The sequence below is a fragment of the Miniopterus schreibersii genome, assembly GCF_964146895.1.
Source record: "Miniopterus schreibersii genome assembly, chromosome: 14".
NCBI classification, from domain to species: domain Eukaryota; kingdom Metazoa; phylum Chordata; class Mammalia; order Chiroptera; family Miniopteridae; genus Miniopterus; species Miniopterus schreibersii.
Window position 1 is genome coordinate 54,647,944 of NC_138114.1, and position 19,434 is coordinate 54,667,377.

General features: G+C 60.3%; 2 protein-coding genes across 3 annotated transcripts in view; one reads left to right on the forward strand and one right to left on the reverse strand.

Annotated features, from left to right (window-relative positions):
- Positions 1 to 11,242, reverse strand: part of LHPP (phospholysine phosphohistidine inorganic pyrophosphate phosphatase) — a 51,138-nt gene extending 39,896 nt beyond the window's left edge. For both annotated transcript variants that reach the window (XM_081158665.1, XM_081158664.1), the window contains exons 1-2: positions 11,054 to 11,242; positions 1,477 to 1,664 (exon numbers count right to left, since the gene is read on the reverse strand). In XM_081158665.1, the coding sequence (XP_081014791.1) occupies positions 1,477 to 1,664; positions 11,054 to 11,178 (313 nt within the window). In that variant the 5' untranslated portion in view covers positions 11,179 to 11,242. The remainder of the gene's footprint in view (positions 1 to 1,476; positions 1,665 to 11,053) is intronic.
- A 4,768-nt stretch (positions 11,243 to 16,010) lies between these two features.
- NKX1-2 (NK1 homeobox 2) lies at positions 16,011 to 18,500 on the forward strand (the record flags this gene model as incomplete). Its single annotated transcript, XM_081158134.1, has 2 exons — positions 16,011 to 16,224; positions 17,785 to 18,500. 2 exons carry the CDS (start codon positions 16,011 to 16,013, stop codon positions 18,498 to 18,500), a joined length of 930 nt encoding a protein of 309 aa, XP_081014260.1.
- Between the last annotated feature and the right edge of the window lie 934 nt (positions 18,501 to 19,434).

Consider the following 19,434-nt stretch of genomic DNA (forward strand, 5'->3'; position numbering starts at 1 on the left):
AGCCCTCGGCCGCCTTCCAGCAGATCAGCAAGCCCGGGGAGGGCGTGAGGGAACTTTCCGGGGGGAGGGTGAAGTTCTAGGTCTTGCTGGGGGTTGGGGGACACAGACGTGAGCGTTTGTTAAAACTCCGCACTTGAGATGTTTGCGTTTCATCGAGCATAAATTTTAGATCAAAAGACTGTAAACCGATCCAGAGCGCCTGCTAATCACCGATGTGCTGGAGTGTTTGGGGAAAGTATCTGTGTCTCAACTCACTTTGCATCAAAAAGATGTGATGGGCGGATGGATGGAGGGACATCAGATGCGTAATGAAGAAAACAGTCAAATGTCGTTGGTAAAATCAAGGCGGTGGGCATACGAATATCCCAGGTAACATTCTTTCAGCTTCGCTGTACATTAAAGTTTTTTCATATTAAAATGCTGGGGTGGGGTGGGGAAAATTCATCAACAGTAAAACTTGAAAAAAGATTCACCGTCTGAAAACACGGGTACATCTATGGAAACGCGGACGCAGGGCGAGAGCTGAGGAAGGCGCCTGGCTCCCCGCAGCCCTCCGAGGGCCACCTGCTTGTCCAGCGGCTCTCGGTCTTCCCCCTTCTAGGCACTCGCTGAACTTTCCTCTCCTCTCTGCCGGCTCCATCCTTTGCTCTGGGACGGCATTTCTCTCCTAAGTCTCTCTTTCTTTGAGGAGCTGTTCTAAAGACCCTGGCAGGGATCTCGGGTCACAGAGGAAGGGCTGAGAGGCATGGTTTGAAGGCCGGGCATGTTGCCTGGACTGGCACCAGAGCCATGGGGCCTTGCAGGGAGCCCCTCCCCCTCTGGGAGCCCCATTCCTGCTGCAACGATGCAGAAACCCTGCCTGCCTCTGCCAGCCGTTAGTAAATAAAAATGCTAAGTGCAGAGGGGAGGGCTCGGTGGGGACAGATGTGTCCTGGATTGTCTGCTTCTAATACTCGGGGGGCACCAGGCAGCACTGCCCTCCATTGGTCCAGGAGACTCCCCCTGTGGGTCACGGTAGCTCTTTTCCTGCATTCAGATGGATCAGGGTGCAAGCTTTGTGCCATTCGCCACAGAGCAGGGCTGGTTTTCACAAATAAAGTTCAGGCCACGGGCGCCGGACGTTAGAAGCCTGCAGACCTCAATCGGCCTCTTCCTCCCTCCCTCCCCGCACCACGCACACCTGAAGCTGGGATTCTACTCAGTCCTGACAGTCCCTGCCCCCTGGGCCTATTATAGACCAAACAGCTCGGTTTGCCTCTGAGGAGCCTCGGGAACCTGCCCCTAAGGACCTCAGCATGAGGCCGGGGGTGGACGCGGCCCAGATGTCCACCCCGCAGGCCTGAGTGCCTGCAGCAGGAGCCAGGTGTGACCTCTGTGCCATCCCTAGTGGTGGGCCCAGGGCAGAGGGATGCTGTCCCCGGCCCTCAGCCTGAAAAGGGCGCCTGCACCCCACCCGCCCCAGGCAGGCAGGCCTACCGTCGTGGACCAGCAGGTGTGGCCGGAGGCTTCGCTCCTTCAGGAGCCGACAGGCGGCCGGGGGCGGCGCAGTCACCTCACCCTCGGAGACGTCAAAGCCCAGGCTGCGAAGCTCCTCCACCAGGCGCCCGCGGGACTTCTGCGACTCGTTGGTGCAGAACCTCACCTTCAGGCCCGACCGCTTCAGTCTGCAGGTGGGAACAGGTGAGGGTGCTGTTACCAGGCAGAATGGCCTCCTGGGGAGAGGACTTCTCCAAGGGCAACTGGAACAATCCCAGAGGGGGCCAGGCCCTGGCGGACCCCAGCGTTCACGTCGCAGGCCCCTGAGAAGTGTTTGCTGATTGACTGACCGATGCAAAGTCCAAAAGATGGCCGGTGAGAGGAACCCTTCCTAAGACCACGCTGACCACACCTACTCTTCCCGGAGAGTGTCTGGGGCCTGCAGCCGCCCCACCCCCCGCCCCCCCGCCCCAGGGCCCGGACAGGAACAGACAGGACTTGACATGAAAACACACATTTCCAGGTTCCCATGGGCCTCTGGGCCCTCTGGGCTCGAGCTGACAGGTGCGATTTGGGAAGAAACCCGCGGAGCCGCCAACAACAGCGTGGACGCAGCCAAGAGGCGGACAGTGTCTTAATCAATGCCCAGGTGATTGAGTCCTTTCTTAGTATTTGTCTTTCCTAATCAGAGGGCTATGAATGATCCATTATGCTTAGTGGTTAATTGCCCTTCATAAAGACAGCTTTTGTATTTTTAATTAGGCAGTTAATTATTGTAACTAATAGCGTCACCTTGTACATTACAGACAGGCCTCCATCGATTGGCGCCTGGAACGTGGGATTCACACCCAAGTTAATGGAGCCGGTGAGTGAGGAAGAGCGGGGGTGCCGGGGGACTAATTATCGCTAATGAATTATGATGTGACCTTCTCAGAACAGTGAGCAATCGTGTGACAGTGAGATGACAGTGCCTCACATCTGCTCCAAACATGACTTCAGAAGCCGGTGAAAACAGGAGTAGGTGACAGGACTCCCTCACGGACGCTTGGGCCTCCGGTCCCCTTTGAGATACCCGCCTGAGTTCATCCAAACATCTGCTTTAAAGCCTGAGTAACAGTTTAGGGTTAAGTCAGTCCCTGAAAAATCTGCCGGGAAAAGCTTGGGGCCGTCCCCTCCCTGCGGGTCTGTCCCCTTGTGCCCCTGACCGCCCATCCCCCTCTGATGCGCCACCACAGGTGTTTCTCGGCCACCTGGGATCAGCCCCAGGTCCCTTCTTCGTTTTTCTTAGTTACTGAAAATATAATAGTGGTCATTATTACTGTTAAATGGTGACACGTGACTACCTCCCCCGGAGCCTGCCTCGGGCTCAGGGTCCCTGATCCGATTTCAGCCTCTCCCTGAGGGCAGAGCCACATGGTTCACGTTCCCTGCGTACATCCCTGGGACCAGGTGCCCGGCGCCCAGGTGACTGACTCACTGAGTCTGTGCTGATGGAGTGAACCGGCCAATGAGGCAAGAAGCACCGACCCCATTCCAGAGAGGAGGAAACGGAGGCTCCAGGAGGCCGACGCCTACAGGATCACGCAGCTTGTCAGCAGCAACGCCGACAGCTGGCTGCAGCTATGTGGTGGCGTGCGCAGGCCCCGGCACCAGCCAGCGAGGGCGCTGGCACATTCCCAGCAAGGAAGCACCAGGAACACAGGCCCCGCTTCACCTGACACTCTACAGGTGGGAAGGGGTGTGTGCGGCCCACCTGGGCAGGCACTCGGTGACAGAAAGCGGGAGATGATGGGTCGGCACTGAGGGCGAGGCCCTGAGTGGCCAATGCTATGGCCTGAACTGTGTCAAATGAGGTCATAAGGGTGGGGATGTGATATATAGGTTTAGTGTCCTTATAAGAAAGGACACCAGAGAACTCTCTCCAGATGCACAAAGAGGCCATGTGAGGACACAGCAAGGTGGAAGCCTACAGGCCAGGAAGAGAACTCCCACCAGAAACCACCTGCTGGCACCTTGATCTTGGATGTCCAGCCTTCAAGACTCTGGGAGAACAGAATTCTGTTGTTGAAGCCCCCCGGTCTGCGGTTTTCTGTTATGGTAGGCCAACCAGACAGACAGCCAAAGGACCAGATCCTCGGTGCCTCCTGGTGGGGTCTGCTGCCAAATGTCACAAGTTTGGCTTTGGGAGGCCTGGAATGTAGAAATTCAGGATGTCAGGGAAGCCTGAGGCAGGTGTGGCTTTGGGGCGACCGCAAGGCCTGCAAGGGCCCTGAGGGAGTGAATCCAAGGAATTAAGGAATTTCAGCACCAGGGACAGGCCAGCTCTAGGACAGGCCACGTTATTCCCCCCAGTGCCCCAAACCCGGGGGACAGGGGGCCTACTGCAGAGCTCCCCCGGTCCAGAGCAGGTCCCCCTTGGAGACCACGGCCACTGCCTCAGCCCCCGCCTCCTCCCCAGGAGCCCGTGGATGTGCCCCGACTTCCTGCAGCCGCACTGGATCTTTGAACTGACCTTTCCCTCATCCCGGCAGGCCGGGACAAACCCTGAGTGACAACACTGTCGCCTGGTGCAATTACTGCGCATCACAGAACCGGTCCCTTGCAAATCACCTCGGACCTCGCACATCTGCTGGCTGTCGGCATCTGCTGGGGCGCTCACCCGAAAATAATGGAGCCCTCTCATTATCGCCAGCAGCAGGTAGCGTGCGAGGACGATTACTAGACACCCTGGCCGACCTTGGCACAGCTCCACAGCCCACTGCCCTCTCCACTCACCACGGAGGGCCGAGGGGGACCTGGGCAGGAGCGAGGCGGCTCCCGGACGCAGGCCCAACCCCAGCACTCAGGAATCTGTCACCTCTGGCTGACCCAGGAGGGCCCCCTCCTTACCCTGAGTCTGCCATCACCGTCCCCTAGTGACAAGTCCTACTCATCCTTCAAGGCCTGGTTCATATATATCCCTTCCTCCAGGAAGGCCCCCAGGCCTTCATCCTGCCCAGGCAGAGCACATCTTCCTCTGCATGGTTTTCACAGCCTTGATGCTGCTCTTGGCATCAGCACCGTGATGTCCTATCTCTGCCTCCTCCGTAGGGCTCTGTAGAGTGTTTTCTAAAGCACCCTGCCCAGCATGGTGCCCCCAGTCACAGGGGCTGAGCCAGGGCATCCCCCAGCCTACTGGTCACATCCCCGGTGAGCGGAGCCTGTGGTCACCAACGTGCACATCATCTGGCATCTCCTGGGTCGGGATGCTGACTGTGGGTGGGTCAGGGTCACAGAGGCCAGAAGAGGCTCCTGCCAGGGGGTTGAGAGGCTGCAGAGCTGGGCCCAGGGCCCCTCGGGGGCGGTGCCATCAAAGGGCTCAGAGCACCAGCTCACAGGTGGGAGGTGCTCCCTGGACGACAGAGTGAAGCTCATGTCTGGGAAGTGACAGCTCAAAGGTACAGGGCCTGAAACTGCCAGGAATCGACTGCCCTTCCTGCATCCTTCTCGCCAGATGCTCTCTGGAACTCCCCCCACAGTGCATCGGGCATAGCATCCAGCACAGTGCCAGGAGCTCCGCCTGGACCCGCGGCGCCTCCCCCTCTCTCCACCGGGCCACCATGCAGACCTTTCGGCAGGTCTGCCGGCAGCTGCTCCGCCCACCCTGAAGATCCTCCCCCACCCCACCCCCCGACTCTCCAGCTGACACTGTGGGTACAGTGTCGTCAGAGTCCAGGCAAGAAACAGAGTCCAGAGTCCGGACAGAGCAAAGAGGCGACACGGGAGACGGTGAGAACACGGGAGGTGGTGATGCACACGGCCAACCCTGGACAGGCCACTCAGCCCTGGCCAGCCAGCCAGTGACCTCAGGAGGACAGCAATGAGGTCAGACAGACGTCAGGCAGGTCCCCAAGCCAAGGCCCTCCGGAAACACATGGCACGCCTCCCCCAAGCCTGTGACTGCCTCGCTTGCCCTCAGTGTCCCCTCCCTGACCTGCCCGAGCCTCTGAGCTCAGGTCAGAGAGACATGCTGAGCCCGCAAACATCAACTTACTGCTTATTAATAAACACAGCTTGGAATCGAGTGCGGGGACTCGAGACGCCAGAGGGGCCCTTGGAGATTGTGTGACCCAGCGGCTCATTCAGAGGAGGAGACTGGAGCCCAGAGACACGAGGTGCCGAAGGGCGAGTCTTGGGGAGTCCTGGGTTCTCTAGACCACTCCCCAGCCTTGCAAGGTCAGCCGCCAGCCAGTCCTCGCTGAGCACCTTCACGGGCTGGTCCAGTGCTATCGGGCGCTGTGGGGGACAGAGACAGGCACTCCCAGGGGATGGTGGGAGCCTGGCTGGGGCAGCAAACGCACCCAGTGCACCTCCACCCCTCTCACTGTGTGACCCAGGCGTGTCACCTAACCCTCTCCAGCCTCAGCTTCCACATTTATCAAATGAGGCACTGACAGTAGCTACTTGACAGGGCTCTGGCGAAGCACCTGTCACACTGCAAACACTCATGAATGGCAGTGATGGCAATGGCGGTGACAATGACAACCACACTCGGACGAGCCTGGTGCTGGGGGCTGGGACATGACAGGAAGCCAGATGCCAGGTGACCAGGGACAGCAGGAGGAGCCAGGGAGGCCTCCCCTGCAGGGGGGAGCCAGCGAGCACCTCCCAGGGCCACCGTTAAGAAAGAGGGCAAGGTTCAATCCAGAAAAAGCAGCCTGGGCCAAACCCAGGGTGACTGGTCCTGGGGGTCATCCCTGGAGCACCCAGGAGAGAGGGAGCCCCAACAATAGCTCCCACAGCTCCCAGTGACTGGACACTCTCCCCACCTCCATGCATTACCTATAAGTTCACACTGGAGCATCAAAAATATATACTTTAAACATTGCTCTTTTATCTGTTTTCTTATTGGGCGGTTTTACCCAGGTTTTATTTGGGGGATCAATGCTCTGAGGTTACATAAGAGTTTGAAAACCCTGGGTCAGGATGTGAAGGGGACCCCAGGCTCCTGTGACCTGTGACCACTGGACATCAGGGCTGCCTGAGGACTGCAGGGCAGGGGCAGGAGAGAGGGTGATGGGGAGCCCGCGGGACGGGACCAGAACCAGGGAAGGAGGGGGGCACATCCTAAAATCCTCTGTGCTTTTGGGGAAATAGAGGAAAAGGCCTGGGAGGGTCCCCGTATCACCCGAGGAAGTGATGAGGATCTGACTGCGGGCTCTGCGATCCTGCACTAGAGGGAACGTTCACGAGGCCACCACGCATTCTGGAGCTTAAACAGTAATGAAGTGAGAACACAGCCCCGAGGCGAGCAACCTGCTCTCGCCTCTGAAGACAGCGGTTCACCCCACAACACCTGGCAGCGCGAGGGACAGGACAGGACATTCTCGGCAAACACCCCTGTCCAAGGTCCAGGCTGAGTCAGGAAGGTTCCTGCAGCCTAAACAAACTCAAACCAGCGCCTGCCCCGCCCCTCCCCCTCCGATATCCTCAAGGTCCCCTCTGGCAGGTGCGGGGCCACGTGTGGGGGTGTGTAGAGGGACGGATGAAGCATGCACGTGAGGCCCCTGGCTGCCCTCAGTCCCTAGTAGCCGTTATTTGCACTCCTGGGGACCCGTGTCCCTAGAGCTGACGGTGCCAGTGTGGGCCAGCGTCAGGAGGAGGTGGGTCCTGAGTGTGGGCTGCCAGACTCCAGACAAGGTTCCCCTGGCTCCGTTCTCTCTGCTCCCAGACCTGCTGGGAGGGGCCTGAGTTTCAACAGGGTCCCAGGCTTCCGGTGCACCCTGGGCTTTGAGAGGCCCCACAGGAAGGCTGGGTTGCGGCTGCGGTGGTGCCGGCTGGGAATTGCTTTATGAGGCTGCCCTGCGCTGAGGCAGAGCCTGCTTCCTTCCGCCCAGAGAAAGGCCTGCCCGGGCGGGCCCAGCAGATGGGCTTTAGTGGCCTCTGCAGGATGCAGTAAATGCCCACCCGCCTTTCACATGCAGATGCCTCTGGGGCGTGCTTTGTGCTGGAGCCCCCGCTGGGCCAGGCCAGCCTCTGAATGGCTCTCCAACAAAGGGCCTGATGGGGGACCCAGGCCAGTTACAGATGTCCAATGACCACACCCACCCACCAGTCCTAGAGCAGTGAAAGGGGCTCCACACCGGGCCAGCCGCAGCCCCAGTAGCTCCAAGAAGGGACCACACTGCCCGGGAATGACAAGGGGGCAGAGGCATCCTGGCCTCAGAAACCTGGGCCTCCTGCTCTGCCATCTAGGACACTGCTGGCCCAGATAACATCTTCAGACCCCAGCCCTCGCATCCCTGGATCCGCGAGGCCATGCCCCCTACCCTGGCTCCATGCCTCCCACCCTAGGTCCCCATCCCCTGGCCTGCCAGCACCGGGCAGGGACGTCCATCCGCCCAGCTAGCTCACTGCTGCTGCCCACGGCAGAATCACTCAGTGAACACTGGCTGCGTGTGTGAGTGAGCGAACGAGAGGCAGTGGGTATGGTGGGGACAACCGGAGCTCTGGAGTCAGGCAGACGGGGGTAGACCCTGGCAGTTCCAAGTCTCTGAGCCTCAGCCCCACTTTGAAAAGGGGCCGGGCCCTGGCCGGTGTGGCTCAGTTGGTTGAGCACTGTCCAGTGCACCAAAAGGTCACCGGGTTTGACTCCTGGTCAGAGCACATGCCTGGGTTTTGGGCTCGATCCCTGGTGTTTCTCTCGCCCTCTCTCTTCCTCTCTCTAAAAATCAATTAAAAAAATCTGGAAGGAAGGAAGGAAGGAAGGAAGGAAGGAAGGAAGGAAGGAAGGGAGGGAGGGAGGGAGGGAGGGAGGGAGGGAGGGAGGGAGGGAGGAAGGAAAGGGGCCAACACCCAACCTCTGGGCCGGCTGTGAAGTTAGCATGTAGTGGTCCAGCATGGAGCAGGCCTCCCTCAGTCAGTGGCGACAGCTATCATCGTGGTCGATGTCCTTTTAAAAAGCAGAGTTTACACTCTCCATGAGCTCTGTCCCCAAAAAGGGGAAGCCTTCCAGAAAATCTGAGGACAGCTGTCACCACAGAAAGTCTAGGAAGAAGGGTGGTGAACTGCCCCTCCCCCTGGGGTTCCCAGAACAGAAGGTGCTATTTGGGAACCCAGGGAGCTGGGGAGCTGCCTGGAGGCCAACTCTCCCCCAGCCTGGGGTCATCACCCCCCCCATCACACTTGTCCTTCTGCAGCCCCGTTCTCACCGCAGGGACTTCCTCTGAGCTCCTGGGACTTCAAAGGGAGCCAAGCATATCAAGGAGGCCACAGGGTGTGCGAGGTGCAAAGAAACCTCAGTCCTAGGGCTGCAAAAAGTCACAAAAAGCAGCCGAGTGCACAGCGCTGCTTGCCTTGGCAAACGAGGCCTGTTCTGGAAGATTCCCAGTAGAGTCCTTTCCTGGCACAGCCACCACAAGAGGGAAAAAGTGTCGCCCATATATTTGAAACATCCCCACGGAAAACCCCCGAAGTGGCACAGATTCCTGGGGGGACGGTTCCTGAACTACAGCCACTGAAGCCATGGCTGGGCTTCATCCAGGCCCAGGAAACCCACTGGAGGGCTCGAGGGCGTCCTGAGCCTGAGCACCATCTGTCAGGCTGGGCCTGCGTGGGGGCCTAGTCTCTAAGGAGCCAGCAGGAGTCACAGGGAGAAAAGGAATGTCCGGGGACCCAGAGGCACTGCAGTGTAGAGCGGCCAGGTTATGTGGGTACTGGGGGACTCAGGGGCTCTGTAAGTGAACCATCCCCATCCCCCATCCCCCAAGTCTGGGAGCAAGTGGGTGAGGTGGGCGGAGAGGGAGGAGAGGAGTCACAGAGGCCACTCTCCAGGCCCCACAGATGGGAGCAGGCGTGGGGACTGGGTCCCGGTCCTGGGAGCCCAGGGGTTTTCAGAGGGACCAAGCCATCACCTCCAGGCCCCTACACAGGGTAATGATTAAGTCCCCGGGCCCTGGCCAGGTAGCTCAGTTGGTTTAGAGCGTTGTCCCAATACGCCAGGGTTGCTGGTTCGATCCCCAGACAGGGCGCATGTAAGAATCAACTAATGACTGCATGTATGAGTGGGACAACGAATTGATGTCTCTCTCCCTCTCTCTCCCCCTCCTTCTCTCTCTCTCATAATCAATTTTTAAAAAAGTTTAAAGTCCTCCCAGATAACAAGTACTATATCCCCTCACCGAAAAGAACCCCACAGGCTCTGGGGAAGGAGCCTCCCCTCTCTCAGCTCTGTAACTGGCTGTGTTATTACATTGCTGTTAGATTCATACATTGTAAGTGCTACCAGCGGCACCCGGCTGGACAAATCTGCCTGAGATAAAGCAAATGAAACCGTGTCCGTGCCCCCCCCCCCATCAGTGGGAGAGGCTAGTGCAGAACAGAAAGAGGTTAACAGACCGGGCACACCCTTCTTAACGCCGCACCCTGCAATCTGTGCCTCACTCGGGAGAGGCTAACTTAAGGGCCATCCACAGGTAGGTAAACTGAGTCCCAATGAAATCAGACCTCCAAGCAAAGTTCCCCCAGGTAGTGACTATGGGAGGCCAAGTCCTGTGCCATTAGCCCTTCCCGGCTGCCCACCAACAGCAGGGCAACACCGGCCTGCGATGCCCTGGCAACGACAAGGCCCGGGTCCAGCGGCGCCACCCGTGGTCCCGGCACGTCCTCCACGCACAGGACTCGGCGGCAAGATGCTGTCTAAACAGACGACCAAACACAGTCCAGCTGAAGGACAGTGCCAGCCGCACCTAAGCCAAAGCTTGACAAAAGCCAGGAGAAACAGATGGAAATAACGTCATGTATTTTATTCAACCGACCACATTCAAATCGCCGTCAGATCAACATGGAATCAGCATGAAGGGCAAACCCCGCGTGGGCTTTACCCTGACAGCCCGTCGCCATCAGACCGGCCGCATTTCCCGGCGCCCGGCAGCGGCCGGCATTGGTGCCCACCCTGCGGGACGGCGCACCTCCAGCCGCCCCGGGCTCGCCAGGGGCGCGCGCCGAGGCCGGTTCGCAGGCCTCCAGCGCGGGGCGGGGCCAAAGCGCGGCCCCGCCCACCGCCCCGCCCCCAGCAGCGATCAGAAGCGACAGCGGCGGTCCCGCCCACCGGCCCCGCCCCCCAGGCCCCGCCCCTCCAGGCCCCGCCCCCAGCAGCGATCAGAAGCGGCAGCAGCGGCCCCGCCCACCGGCCCCGCCCCCAGCAGCGATCAGAGGCGGTGGCAGCGGCCCCGCCCCCCCCGCCCAGGCCCCGCCCCCAGCAGCGATCAGAAGCGACAGCGGAGGCCCCGCCCATCGTCCCCGGCCCCGCCCCCAGGCCCCTCCCCTCCAGGCCCCGCCCCCAGCAGCGATCAGAAGCGGCAGCAGCGGCCCCGCCCACCGGCCCCGCCCCGCCCCCAGCAGCGATCAGAAGCGGCAGCAGCGGCCCCGCCCGCCCGCCCCGCCCAGGCCCCGCCCCTCCAGGCCCCGCCCCCAGCAGCGATCAGAAGCGGCAGCAGCGGCCCCGCCCACCCAGGCCCCGCCCCCAGCAGCGATCAGAAGCGGCAGCAGCGCCCCGGCCGAGCGCGGCCCGGCGCCCGCGGCCCCGCGGCCCGCTCACCTGGCCACCGCCTCCACGGAGCCGGCGATCGGCCGGCCGCCGCCCTCGCCGCTGTCGTACAGGACCCCCGAGATGTCGAGCAGCACCCCGCGCACGCCCGCCAGCCGCTCGCCCCACGCGGCCATCGCGCCCGCCGCGCGCCCGGGCTCCGAGTGCCACCCCTAGGCTGGGCGCTGCGGCTGCGCCCGCCGCGCGGGGGCGCCTGGGAAATGTAGTGGGGCGGGGTGGGGCGGGCCCGCGGGGGAGGGGCGGGCGCTGCCCTTGGACTTGGGGTCACCTGCTCCCAAGTGGGCATCTTCTCCGCAAACGGGGGGAAAAAATCACCCCAGACCCTGGCATAGCGAAGCCAGGAGACACCTGTACAAGTAGCGAAGTCAGGGGACTGGCAGGACCCGTGCTGCTCATCCCCGGGGGGGTGTGTCCCCCCAAAGGGCGATGCAAAGAGCTGGGCCGTGGACCGCGCATTCCCTCCCGGGGGGCGATGCCAAGGAGACGATTCCCACGCGGGCGGCCGCAGGGCGAGCTGGAGGAAAGGCGCGTCCAAGGCCGTGCAGGACGCTGTAGCTCGGCTGGCCGCTCAGAGAAACTTGGTGCCACCAGAAAACGAAGACTAGGTCACAGCGTGGAAAAGGCTCGTGTGACAACATTATGTGAAAAACCAGAATGCCAAGGCGTATGCAGACAACGGGATGCGTGGGGCCGGGGCTGGGGAGGACATGGGAATGTTGCAATGTGGTCAGCCAGGGAGATTTTGGGGTGAATTGTTATGTTCCGTTTAATGCTCCATCATTTTTGCAATAAGTGAAATACGATCGAAAAAGAGAAGAGTTTCCTCGACTGCCCCGATTTTTTTAAGTACTTAAGCGGAGACTCGCTCGTCGATGTATTGATGGTAGCCGTCTTCGAGCTAAGGATCCTGAAATGGGGAGATGGGCCTTGTTGTCCAGCATGGATGGCCCATTAAGAGCACAGGTTGGTCCACAAATGCAGGGGACCTTCCCTAAGGATATGGGGCCCATTATGAGCCCGTGGCTGCATCTAGACATTCCTGGGCCCTGTTGTTCTTGCCAGCCTCTCCTGCACCTCCTCGTAAGGGGAACGTTGCCCATCCATCCTAATCGGACTGGGTTGATTTTCTTATAAGCTGTTGCTTTCCAAGAAGCAACACTAATTTCTCAAAGCAAAATGTGTTGACTAAACATTTTCATTCTGGCCGCAGCCTGGGACGGGTGGGAAGGCTACACTTAGAGGGTTCACCGATCAGTCTCCACGGTGGGTTTTTAAAGGGAATACTTGCTCTGCTGGGCAGCCAGCGTTCGAAGTCCTGGTGGGAAGTGGAAAACGCTCGCCTTTATTGTAAATGAACTCTCCAGCAGCAAGGGGGACAGTCAGGCAAACAGATTCTGCTGCTACCGGTAGGTTTCTTTTAAAAGCTGGCTCTGCCCCCTCTCCTTCTGTAGACAAATGGGTTGAAGAAGTACTTGGGGAAAGCGGGCAGAGGTGGTAACAGGATTGCCCGCCCTGCTGTTTCCCCAGTTGACTTCCCCTTCGTCACCACGCCGCTGTGCCTTATGAAGCTGTCTCTTTGGCACGTGTGTCCTACCCCGTGGGCTGGCCCAAACCGCAGGATTTCACCTAGAGAATTTCCGTTGTATTTTATTTCAGGAACATGACATTTTGTCTAAGGCGCTTTGATGGGGCTCGTGATATTGCCCTCTCTCCGCATCCACGGCACATTCTCTCCATTGTTAACGGCGTTCCCGTGGCCAGGCAGGAGCTCCTCCAGGCCGCGCTGGAATTATGGGCCACGCTGTTTGTGGAATAGCTCAGGGAGCCTGGCACCGTTGATCTGCATCAGTGCCTCGGGAATAGCCTTTGCCTTCTCTTTACAGATACTATCTAAACTGTGAAATTCATTAAATAGCCCCAGAAATGGATCAGGTTATTTAACACAACATCCCTAATGGCCCAATACCTCAGCTGTCCGCGCTGATGGCCAGCATTGTCTCGGATGGTGTTATCAGCTCAGGACACCCGCTATGAATATTGATCCCCAGCTTGTTACAGCCATCACTTGCCATCAGGACAGGTCAGGGTTGGAACCCGCCTAGCATCCAAGCAATTTAACGACGGTGGCACTCAGGCGGAATGTTAATGGCCACGCTGAGAAAACAAATCATCTCCATGCACAGAGGGGAGGTAGCTTGCTGGATGTGGGTATGTTCATTATATAAGAATATCTTGGGTATAAATACATGTATGAAGACATTAGCGAGTCAACACATCACTGAACTGTGCCCACAGGCAGTCTCACTGACTCCTGGTCGTTTACAAAGCAGATGGCCAGAAAAACAACCCCCCCCCCAGGCCTTCTCTCCCCCCACCAAACTGCAGAGTTCAGCGTGTTCCCCGGGTGAGGGCTTCTCTTTAAGTTAGGTGAGTAAGAGGGGGACTTTTTCTGTTCCTTCCACGTTGATGGAGACCCCTCACTGTTTCTTCTGTGCCATCTGTTTCCAGAAGCCAAGCTCTGAGTGAGAGGTTCACGAACCTTATGCCGTGCCGAACACACACATCGGAAACATAGGAACCATAAAGGGCAGGAAAAATTTAAAAATAACTAGACATTCTTAAAGATACACAGTCTTAAAGCACGTGGCCTTGATGTGCGCTTGACTTTCCAGAGTGTGGCTTCTCCCTTTTCGGCCCCTGTTCTATACGTCACACCTGTGGCCCTCAAAGGAAAAGTGACTCCTATTCGAGGAAAGGGGGTCCACATCATTTCAACAAAAAACTTTGAGGTGATTTGTAAAGGGAAGCGAAAACCACCCAGGTTGGGGCCTTGGCTGTCCAAACCTTTCCTGTCCCTCTGGTCGGGGCTTCGGGGCGGACTCTGGGGTGCCAGCCCTTCCCCTGAACGTGGCCTCACGGCCTCTCACAGGCCGGCAGATAAGGAGGGGGGCCACCCGAAGCCACAAATGTCCATTTCGGGGCCGCCTGCAGGAGACCTATTTCTAGCCACCCTGAAACACCTAAATTTGAAAAAAATATGAACGTGAGTGTTAAAAAAGTAAAGGGGGGCTGAGATCAGTACGGGGAGGGGGGGAGAAAGAAAAGGAAGGTTAAAGAAAGAAATCACGTGAGCGCTGAGAGAGAAGAGTTGTCGAAACAGAAACAAAGTACCCCCCATGTTCGGGAAGGTTCTGCGACTTGCAGCCCGGGTCCTGGGTGCCGCCGTCCGATTCCAGGGCCGACTTTTCTTCGCGTTTCACAGGTGGGCCTTCCCTCTGGCGGGAGGGGGTCCCGTGGGCTGGGGCAGGGCACTTCCTTTCTGGATTCCCTTTTAAAGCACAATCCATCTTGGCTTTAGGACCTGGGCTGGCCTGAATTTCCGAAAACAGGGCTTTCAAGTCCCCAGGGAATCCAGTGGCCGCCTCTGGGAGGAGCCAGGAGGTTTGAATGAGAAAAGCTACAAGGAGCGGGCCTGGGAGGCCTCCTCTAAATAACAGCTGGGATTAGCAGCCCCGGCCCTTTGATGGGGTCGCTCCTCCCCCTCCTACCCCCTCCGGCTCGGACAATATTAGTTGCCGAGCCATTGTTGGGAAACCCCATGGGGTGGGGAGGAAAGCACAGCCGCGTCTGGGGTGCTTCTGGGCAGAGTGGCTGGGAGAAGCCTCAGACAAGTGAGACCAAAGCTTCGTGCTCACAGCTGGTCCAGACTGACAGAGGGAAAGGGGTAACACAGGGCGGCTGGGGGACGCTCCCCCAGGACCGAGGCTCGCTCTCCCATGGGACTTGGTGGGGCAAACGGGGCCACTTTGGTCGTCTCTGTGCCCTGACCTCAAATGCAAACCAGACAAACGTCTTTTAACCTTTTGCTTCTTGGGGCTGGGAGGGCAGAGGTCAAAGGTAAAACCTAATTCCTAGACACCCGATTTCTGTTGCAAATGACCAAATCTGTGACTGGGAAGAGGCCTGAAGGGCACCGAGGGATGTGCTTGATGTCTCAGTAAGCCAGGGTAGGCACCCTCACCTGGCTCACCTGGCTCACCTGGCTCACGCCAGTCTCCAAGGCTGTGGGCCACTTGGTGGGACTGGGACGTCGCTTCAAACCCCTGCGGGGGGGGGGCAGGGCGGGACTGTCTCCCTCCACTTCTGGTCCAGGAGAAGACCTGGGTTCGAGTCCAGACTCTGCCACCAATCAACAGTGACCCTGGGCAACTCACTTCTCATCTTTGAACCTCAATGTTCTCATCTTTAAAGCGGGGATAATAGTCTTGCCAGGCCACGCCCACCCCACAGGGATGCTCTGAGAGTCCTGAGGATGGAGTGAGACCGCGCGAGCCCCTTGGCTTTATAAACTGTGAGGACACGAAGGCCCAAATCCGAGATGAGCGGGTCTCAGGCCATCGCCGTGATTCGCTGGCGGGGCAGGGGGTGTGCTGGGCGTTGCCCTGAGGCAACCAGTCCTGGCCTCAACAGCAGCCCCAGTGCCAAGGCGGGGGCACTGGGGAAAGGGAGCGAGGCCCTCAGTGTGTCTGTTGGGGGTCCCCGACCTGAAGGTCGGGCCCTCCCTCCCTGCCTCGCGTGCACCTGTGGTCCGGGCGGGTGGCCGGGAGGCGCGCGCAGCCGGCGGCGCTCCTGGAGCGGGAGCGCGCACCGGGCGCACCGGGCGCACCAAGGCGCCCCTCGCCAAGGCTGGCGGCCGGGGTGAGGCGCGGGGCAGTCTAGGGCTGCTGCGAGCGCGCCCTGCACGCGGCGGGGGCCTGGGCCGCGCGAGTGCCAATCCGCGCGCAGCCCCCCGCTGCTCTCTCCCCGCCCCGCCTTCTCGCCCCCTCCCCAGCTTCACTTGGCCGCCTCGACCCTCCTACTGGCTGGAGACCGCGGACGAGCCACAGACGAAGGCCAGTCGGAGCGCGGCCATCCCAGACCCCGCGCCGCCGGCCTCCGGCCCGCGGGCATGCTGGCATGGCAGGACGGCGGGGCCAAGGCGGCTCCCTCCCCCCACAAGATCTCCTTCTCTGTCCTGGACATCCTGGACCCACAGAAATTCACCCGAGCGGCGCTCCCGGCCCTGCGCGCTGCTCCCCGGGAAGCCAAGAAAAGTTTGGCAGAGTCCGAAGCGGGGAAGGACGGCAGCTCGGGGGACCAGGCGCGCCAGCGGGAGACCCCTGGTAAGGATGCGAGGAGGCCCCCGGCTCCGGGAAGCCCCAGCTCAGATGATGCGATGGAGGGGTGTGTGTGCGTGGGGTGGGGAGGTGTTTGGGGTGGCAGCCAGGGACCCGGGAATGGCCGCACCGGCATCTTCTCCAAAGGGAAATGTTGCACAGGACGGGGTGGAATTAGATTGAGGCAGGAAGGCGGCCTCCAGGATCCCAGGTGAGGGATTTGCCACCGAAGCCCCCTCTGCTCACCCGCGGCGCGAGCGAGGAAGCATCGCAGCTCTGATTTGCTCGCGGTGGAAGCTGACACCCAGCGCCCACCTTGTCCAGTCTCATTCATTTATCCGGCGTTTACTGCTCCCGCCACGTGCTAGGACCTGAGCTAGAGATAAGAGCAAGACAAACTGCAGAACCTGAGCGACAGCGTTAACAACATCGGCCCCGTTTTACAGACGAGGAAGCTGAGGTTAATCAGGTGTCGAGGTCTTAGTGAGTATGGAGGTCGCGTTACCCACCGGTGCCCACCTCCGACCACCCAGGGCCACTCCAGAGACTCCTCGGCCCCTGCGCTCACAGTGGGGCGGGGGCGGGTCGGGGCGGGGCCCCATGACGGGGGTTTGGTCCCTTCTCCTGAAACCCTTTTCGGCTTCTCCTCGCTCTGGTGGACGCCTGATGGGGGGCCCAGGAAAGTTTGCGTCTGGAAGGAAGGACAACAGACGCCAGGGCCGTGCTGGGTGGGGAGTGGGCACGGGGCTCCCTGGAGGGACGCCGAGGGTCAGGGGCGCAGGGTCGGGAGAGGCTGGATGCGGCGCATCCTCCCGCTTCCCCTCCCCAAGTTTGGCGATGATTGTCTGGGGCTCGGGGCGCCTCTGGCGGCTGCGCTGGGGCCCGGGCGGTCAGCTCGGTAATTGTCAGGATCGCCCCTCCGAGGGGCCGCGCTCCCCCCACCCCCCATGATCGATATTCTATTACTGGCTACTGCATATCTCCTGCCTACAGCTTGCAGGTACCGACTTCAAACCCCCTTTCCCTGTCTGATCCTAATATTGTTCGATTAAAACTTACCTTTAATAGATGACATCTATCGATCCACCCCGCACAAATCTGAAACTCTATTAACACGGCAGGAGAGAGAAGATGGGAAAGGGGGAATTTCACTTTAAAGGGGGGCTTAATAACTTCTTTTTTAATTGCTAGGAGTCCCAGACCAAAATAGGCTTCTGGTGGCTGGGGAGACGCAGCCCTAAACGCACTTGACGCCTGGATGTCTTAATGTGCAGTGGTCCCCCCTCCCCATAAGGTTGTCCAATAAGGTTATTATGTTTTTTTTTAATGCGGCGTGTCATTCATGCAAAATGCACGTCGTGGAGGCCTACTGGGTGACAGATGAGTAAAAGGCAAGGGGACACTGCACCCCTAAACTCCGACGCCGAGAGGGCTTGCTAAGATGTGTGGTCTCGGGAAGGGCCTGCTAGGTGAATTGGGGCCGGACTGGGGGACGCGCTGCGTGGTCCGGGGACCGGCCCGGCCGGGCGGTTCTGGGCTTCTGATCACCGCCCGCTTCTCCCCCAGGTGACGCGGGCAGAGGCGCGGAGGCGGCGTCCCCCCTGGAGGGCTCCGAGGCGGAGGAGGCACAGGACGCGGAGGATGCGGGAGGGCGGCGCGGGGAGCGGGCTGCGCGCCTGCCGGCGGGCCCGCCGCGCTCCCCCGAGGTCCCGACAGCGGCGCTGGCGGCGGCGGAGGGCGGCGGGGGCGGCCTCGCGGGCTCCCCGGGCTCGCCGGGCTCCCCGCGGCCCCGGCGCCGGCGCGCAGAGCCCAGCGGCGCCAAGCCCAGGCGCGCGCGCACCGCCTTCACCTACGAGCAGCTGGTGGCCTTGGAAAACAAGTTCCGGGCCACGCGCTACCTGTCGGTGTGCGAGCGCCTGAACCTCGCGCTGTCGCTCAGCCTCACGGAGACGCAGGTCAAGATTTGGTTCCAGAACCGCAGGACCAAGTGGAAGAAGCAGAACCCCGGCGCCGACGGCGCAGCTCAGGTGGGGGGAGGCACCCCGCGGGCCGGGGCTCCCGGGGCTGCGGCGCCAGGAGGCGGCGGCGGCGCGGGGGGCAGCCCGGGTCCCCCGGGCCCAGGCGCGCCGCCCTTCCAGACTTTTCCCTCCTACTCGGCGGCCGGTGTCCTCTTCCCGGCCGCCGCCTCCTTCCCGCTGACGGCCGTTGCCGCCGCCGGGGTCCCCTTTGCGCCCTTCCTGGGGCCCTCCTACCTGACCCCTTTCTACGCCCCTCACCTATGAACCCGGAGCCCTTGCGGGCCCCATTTCCCCGGGACTCAGGAGTGAGTGACGTCTTCGTGAGGTCCCCACTCCACTGAGAGGCCCCGAGGCCCAGGGACCGCCCCCTCCTGGTGCGCGGGGGTCTGAGAGCCCCTCTCCTGCCAGCCGCCCCGAGGCGCCGCCAGAGGGCAGGGAGAGCGCCCGCCGCCTCCCGGGGGCGCCGACCCTCCGAAGCCCTGCGGTCCAGGTCTCTAAAAGTGTCCTCACATCTCCCGGCTGCGGGACCTGGCTCGTCGCTCTCCGTCAGGCTTAATTCCGCGCAAGGGTTACTTTTGAGGGTCTGGGTGTTGGGCGCTGGGCCAACAAAGCTGCGGGGATGGGGCCGCGAGGGAGCCGCCACCTCCCGCCCGCCACCTGCCCACACCTGGGACGAAACCCTCAAAGATTTGAGTTCCCTCATGGGGCAAGGAGCTTTCCCTTTTCGTAGCTGATTGTTTCCTTTTCCTACTTGATAATTGGCCCGAGTCCAGCGATTTCCCCACAAATACTGAACAAAACTGGGTGAGCTGGGTCCCTGGGCACACACTGCCTCTGTGAAACGGACAGGTTTTTAAACGCATCAAACTCTGCGTGGTTAGAGCTTCCTTTAGGACTCGAACTCGAGCACAATCCTTGTTGCAAACAGCCTCTCTACAGGCGATTCTTGAGACAATGGATACTTTGTTTCTAAGAGCAGACGTTTGTGCCAGGAAATCCCGCGTCTTTGTAGCTACGCTTATCTACTAAGTACACGCAGGTGTGCGGCTCTGCCCAGTTCTCAGAGCAGCTCTGACAAGGCACAGCAATGGCTCCCCCGAAAGCGTGAGGTCTTCGCGTGAGAGGCCTACTTCCCCTGCAGTTTTATTGAGATGTGCTCGACAAGGCGGCCTATTTTGATCTGCAGTATCTGATGTTC